Source organism: Notothenia coriiceps, unplaced genomic scaffold (genome assembly GCF_000735185.1).
Source record: "Notothenia coriiceps isolate Sejong01 unplaced genomic scaffold, NC01 NC01_scaffold00025839, whole genome shotgun sequence".
NCBI classification, from domain to species: Eukaryota; Metazoa; Chordata; class Actinopteri; order Perciformes; family Nototheniidae; genus Notothenia; species Notothenia coriiceps.
In genome coordinates, this window is record NW_011358540.1 from 1,556 (window position 1) to 8,323 (window position 6,768).

At 44.3% G+C, this 6,768-nt stretch overlaps 1 protein-coding gene across 1 annotated transcript; it reads right to left on the minus strand.

Moving 5' to 3' along the window:
• Window positions 1-814: 814 nt before the first annotated feature.
• Window positions 815-6,741, minus strand: msantd2 (Myb/SANT DNA binding domain containing 2). The gene is made up of 4 exons (XM_010783780.1): window positions 6,313-6,741; window positions 4,032-4,287; window positions 3,883-3,946; window positions 815-3,269 (listed from the first exon to the last, which is right to left on the minus strand). The coding sequence occupies exons 1-4, from the start codon at window positions 6,739-6,741 to the stop codon at window positions 2,360-2,362; spliced, it is 1,659 nt and encodes a 552-aa protein (XP_010782082.1). The 3' UTR covers window positions 815-2,359.
• Window positions 6,742-6,768: the final 27 nt, after the last annotated feature.

Here is a 6,768-nt window from a genome sequence, read left to right on the forward strand (position 1 = left end):
GTATAAGGCCCTAAAGCAACTTCTCCATTATATGTATCAAATGCACACATTGATGCCACCATATGACACAATAAAAATAGAAAGTACTACAAATAAACTGGATTTAATTTACATCTTCAATTATTAACATACACAAAACATTTTGTAGGGCTGCGCGAGTATGGCCAAAAGTATGAGTAAATCTCATTGTAAACTATTTAATCATCACTAAATTCGGTGATATGACTGATCATAACTCTTAAGCAAACACATACATTTAGCATGGTTTAAGAAACGGGCTCCGTGTTACAAGACGGGTCGGGGGGTTTGGGGGCCCCGCTGCAGACTCTGAACGGAGGAGCCGCAGCAGAGGAGTCCGGGTGGTGCTACAGCTCCTGATCGGAGCAGACACACGTTCACACACACCTTAAAGGAGGAGCATCATTCAGCAGACAGTGAGGCTACAGACAGAGTTCACTCTGTCACGTGGGGGTGGGGGGGCCGGGATATATGTGCCAGTTTGGGGTTGGGGCTGTATAAGACACCAACATCCTTAGCTAACATGTGCTCATCAGTGCTTAAAGAGGCCCTATGATGCTTTTTGGAATGCTCACTTTCCTGGCGTGTGTTCAATACGTTTTTGTGCATGTAGATGGTCTGCAAAGACTCACATTAGAGGTGCTGCAGCCCAGGCAGTAAGAGAAAAATAAAGAGCTTTTTGAACATTAAAGCATGGAGACATGTCCCGACGGAGACACTGAATATTAATATGATCCTAGAAGTATCCCCTCATGAGCTCAAACAGATACACACGGCCATTTTCACTGTGTGGCAAATGACAGTGAGTGCCCCATTTATTGTTTTTCAAACCAGTAAACATAGAAGACGGTGACTTTAAAACAATCACATACAAGACATGGTGTCAAACAATAAAATATAAAATATCATTTTATATTTATATACTGTATACCCAAACAAATGAACATTGCAAGTTTGCAAAAGCTGGAATGCTCAAGAACATCAATGACTTTAAATATATATATTATAGATATATAAGGTACATTTCATATACATAGATTCAAAATGGACTTCTCCATTGCTTGATTCTCTCTACAGTCCTTTCCTGGCACATTGCACATAACCTCAGGAATCATAAATAAGTTAATTTCTTGGTCAAGGATGCAGATTATTATTTTAACCTGACTAGAAGTTGTAGATCAGTGCAACCTGGTTTACACCTATAAGCATGGTTGTGTGATATCTGAGGGACTGGTGCCAATGCTGCTGGAAACTCATTAGTTGTGATGAAGCTCCACTGACCCACAACCCCCTGCTAGAGATGCTCCAAAGTACTTGCAACCGTACACACTGCCCCACTGTGATTCAACTCAAAGTTGTGTTGCCTGTGCAAAACTTTACACACCACTAACCATGTGAATGTGCATTAGCAATACATCGACAAAGTCAGCAAAAGAGCCAACCAGGGAACAAGATATGTCTCAAGACCAAATGCAGTGCAGGTAATGACTCTGAATCTCCAAACAGCAGCAGGAGATGCAGTGCATAAAAGCTAATGTAGTCTTTTAAAGACAATACAAAGCCTTTTCCATTTCGATGCAGCCATGCTTATCAGTCTGAATAATGTAAGTGTGATCATTCAAATGCTGTTGATACACAGGGTAATTGTTCTTCTTGCTGCACAGAATTGTTCTTACAGGCATAAGAGGCCTGTGTCGTTCAGTGTGCTGAATTGAAATTGAATGGAAACTAAGCCAAACTGGCAAAGTTTGTTTTGCCCCACACTCTTGGATATACATTGATTTTTTTACCATTTGCATGGAAGCATCTCTAGCTGCAGCCCTGTCACACGTGCAGAACATAAGGCATGAATCAGCAGTTTCTTCTCAACGCTCAATCCAGGTCCACACTTCAACATTTAAAGTAAAGGCAGTTTTTTAAAATAAATACACGCTATGGTCCCCTCACTGCCTTGTTTGCTACATCCTATTGAGGTAGACAGATGCATACTGCAGTAGTCACCATGCCAACTCCACCCTCCCTGATGAGGCAATATTTATCTTAACCAGCAGCAAAACCTTAGTAGTGCACATTAGCATGACATGATAAGCACATACTTTGTGGATGTTGCAGCTCTGTAATACTTAAGTTACTGTTCCCATATCGTTACACAATACATTAGCCATATTGTGCATCATTAATAATGACAAATCAGTTTAGTAGAGCTGAAAAGGCTGCCAAAATATGGCCGACTATTGCACACATCCATGCTTTGTAACAGACAGAATTGGTCAGCTTTCGTGTTGCCTTGCCGGCTGTAACCCTTAATGATATCTCCCTACAGATCAGAAACACTGGGTCGTTACAGTGTTTCTCTGATGTTGTACTTCAATGAACAACCAATGGCAGTTTCCAGGCACTCCACCAGGGAGCCTGCGGAGAGGAAGTCCAGCTCCACCTCGATGAATTTTATGTAAATGGCAAAATGTTGAGGCGACTCGTCACCTCCGTCACTACTCTGGTTTGTGGTGGCACCGCGGCAGTTCTCCTGCAGGAAACAGGTCACAGCTGGGGGCTCACCATGGCCGTAGTGTTTGCCAGAGCCCTGGAAGTGCTGGAAGAGACTCTGCTGTATGGTCCTCTCCTCGGCGATGCCCAGGTAGCAGTATGTGACATTTGCCCCAGTCCTGTACCAGTTCTGTGACCCTCCCCCTCCATCAGCCTGACCCCTCTCTGACTCACTCTGAGGTAGCTCTTCACTGTCGTTCTGGGGAAAGATGTGAGCGGTGTCGTTACAACATGACACCGCCTCATAGCCGATAGCGTACAGCCCGTAGGCCTTGGGGATGTCCACAGGGAGGAGGTAGTGGGACGTGTCTCTGCTGCAGCCTGCTGCTCTGGACTGGGACACAGGGATCCACTCCACCTCCATGTGCAGCTCCAGGCAGCGCGCCTCACTGATGGTGATGTCCAGGAACTTGTAGTAGACATTCTTCCAGTTCATCTTCTGAACTTTGGTCATGATGACACGGCCCTCCGGCTTCTCTGGGTTGAAGTACTCACGGAGCCTCTTGCCCAGCGGGACCTGCGAGCTGATCTCAGCGTAGTGGTAGCGCACGTCCTCTCGCCAGCGGGTGTTGTAGCCCACACCGAAGATGGCCAGTTTGTTGGAGAGATGCAGCCGGGAGAACTCGGTCCAGGTCTGGAAGTGCTCCCATTTCAGCTGGACCGACTCCAGTATACGCACCACCGTCTGCATCATGTCCCTTTTTCTGCAGAGAACCCAAGATACATTATAATGATGACGTAATAAAATAAGTTTTACATTTTATAAAAGGGCCAAACAAGTCGTGACCAGACACAATTATTCAAATGTGTTCTCCTGTTTACTGGAGCTTACGTAGGAAAAAAACGACTTTCAGAAGGTCTCTCATTCTTTTGTGCACCCTTTGACACAGTATTCAGGGGATGAACTACAATTATTAAACAAATAACTACAAAGAAGTTAGGAGGAGATTCCTTAAAGTCTCTGTGTGTAACATTTGATCAATTCTGGCTTTAGGGATTACCTGTGGTAGTATCAAAAAGACACTCTGGCAGACAGCACCGCATATGGACACAGATTCAAAAATAAGATAAATCCAAGCTTAATGACATCTTAAAGCTAAGATAATATGTGTTGTATTGTACGAGTATGAACTAATGCTTTTGGGATACAGGGCCCTGTCCTGTTTTCACTGGCAGAGAGAACATCTCGTTCGGAGAAGTCGTTAAAAATCATTGGAAAAATGACAGTGTTGGCTTTTCAATAGTGTTTTGCAAAGCTTTATATCAAACATGTTCCATTCACAAAGACAGAGTGCTCCATTGTTCTAGTTGACTTACTGCGTTTGTTCGGACAGCTCTATTTGAATCTGCAGAGCTCTGTTTTTAGGCACCTGGATTTCTTCTAGAGGGAAAACAAACACACATATTAGCTCAAACAAACTCTTCCTGTGTTTCTTCTGCCATCTGTCCTCTCACTGCTCACTCACCAGTCTCCATGTCCCCCTCCTGGAAGGCAGAGTCCAGCACCTGGTTGCACCAGTCCTCCTGGGAGAAGTCCTCCAGCGTGCTGCTGTCAGACTCCATCTCCTGGTACAGCCCGCTGCTGTTGATCAGTACGGGGGCGCAGCTCTGGGAGTCCCAGCCCCCCTGACCGAACACCTTCTCCAGCTGCTCGATGGTGTAGCTACTCTTCCTCTTGCCGATGCCGTGCTCCTTCACACGGCTGTAGCAGCGCCGCAGCGTCTGTCGATTCAACATTCACAGGTTTTATAATCATATGCACAGTAGCTACAGTTAAGTTATGGCAATGGAAATATTAGGTCCCAAGCTCCTCCATCTGTGCAACATATTATATATAGGACATGAGAAAACAAATACAATAAATAAATAAAATAAAACTGTATGTAGGGGGAGAATAAAGAACTCACTCAGCTGTTCTTCCAGTACAGTCTGACTGCAGTGGTACAGCTGTACAACCCCCACGGCCCTTGGTAGACCCCCACACACATAGACTGTTATACCCCTGTGCAATAACACTGTCTGTAAATACACAACTTTGTGCAATATACACGCATGTGCAGTATACCCTTATGCAATTCATACTAACAATCTGTAAACATTACCATCTATCTCTTTAATTTTAATCAACTTATTTATCTGCTGTTTGTTTTTTTAACTTACTGTATTCTTCATTATTAATAACGTGTGCATACTTTGCTATTTTTCACATGCAAGTCTATTCTCTTCAATGTATCTGCACTATACTCCTGCTGCTGTAACAATATAAATGTCCCTGTAGCGCAGTGGTTCTCAAACTTGTTCTGTCATTCCCCACTTTGAACTGGTGGGCCTTTTCAAGCGCCACCTGTTCCTCATCGCTCCAATAAAATGGTAGGCCAAGCTTAAAATTGTCAAATGTATCGTGTAGTACATATGCCGGGCCTGTAGCGGATACAACCGTTACCGTTCTCTTGTGTGGCTCCAGCCTTAGTTTGGATGCATCAATCTGATCTGTTGGATCAGTGTTGGCCCCGAGATGGAGCTCATTGAGCAGAGCCAGGATCAGCGGGTCATCAATGAACTACTTTTAATAGTTACAATTATAGCTCGTTATGCTGCTGCTGTAACTCAGCACTTCCTGTATGTGCTGCACAATAACGGCTACATTTAATGTGAAGGCAGTGGTAGACCTTTAGTGTGAATGTTGACAATGCTTCTTGTAGCTAAGATTGGCTCTATCTAGTTTTATATTTTCTCCATGTCAGGTGGAAGTTACCTCTATTTTTAAGATATGTTTAAAAGAAAGTCAGACTACTAAACGAGTAATATATTAAGTTATGTCCTCTCTAGACACTATACAGCAGATGTGTAAAACCATAATAAGGCTAAAACATAAGAAAAGAAGAAACACATATATTTGAGTGGATAAGCACAGCAGTGCAGTATTGGCTCTGATCACAGCACCTCAGCTATAAGCAGGAGTTTATCTTCTCACAACATCAGCAGTCCACTAGAGATTCAGAAGAGCTCCAGCCTCATGTTTACTCACATAACAATAAGGTTCATTAAGAAACGCTTGGGTAAAAGGGGGCAAATGGTATTAAATCAGTACTAAGTGTAAGGGCGTTTTTCCATGTATATTATATTATCTAAATATTGATTTAAAAAGCAGAACTCCATTTTGTTAATTCTTATTACTTGGAATCTGTTGAAATACAATTTTGACAAACATGTAATCTAAAATATACTTGTGATTAAAAAGGAAACATTAATGCATGACATGTGTTGACAGCTAATGCAATGGGGGCAAATGCATAACAATGTCACATGAATATGAAGCATTTACCCAAACTAGGCTGTCCTTTCTGGCTGATACATGCAAGGAGGGGAATGAATAAAATATTTGATGAATTCATCAATAGAATCTTTAGTTAAGGGTTGATTTTACTCTTTTAGAGCAATGTGGTTCTAAATAGAAAATGCAGTAAAATCTGATATTGATGTGGTGATCATCATAAGGGCACAACTCAACTAAAGACATACACATTGGGTCCCTGTGTCAGATACATGACAATGCATGACCAGTATTTACTGTATAAGATAACATATTTTAAAGGTTGCATGTTGGTTGGGATACTTGATTCTTACATGGTGGGCTGTAAGCTAGTGTTAAAGGAGAGATGTTGCTGCATGTTAACAAGATGTACAGGTCCTGGCCCTCTCTGTGGAGGAGGGACCTGTCCGGTGTGTCATCTTAACCTGATTTACCTTCATCCTCTCCCGGCACTGGGACGGGGTCCTCTCGTACCCCAGCTCCGACAGGGCTCTGGACACCCGCTCGTACATGGCAGGACCGGGGGCCTTCCCAGAGAACACGGTGCCCGCGACCTCCAGCTGCTGCATCCTCGCCTCCGTCAGCCTCTCGTTGCCCCACACCGCGATAAGGGCGTTCGTCTCGGACGGTGTCCACGACATCCCCCGGCAAGCCGTGAAGCTGTTGGAGGATGAGGCCGCCGTCCGGCCCGCGGACCCCGAGCCCACGTTCAGAGGCGAGAAGCGGTTCGGGGTAGAGGGGCTGGAGTGGTACTGGTTACTGTCACTCAGGTCCTCCGACTCGGGGGACGGCACCTCGGTTTTCAGGATCTTTAACGGCGTCGATATCTCTGGAGAGTGGTCCGCGGTACTGGACGCCGCCATGTTGCCTCTGTTGCTAGGGGGAGGGGG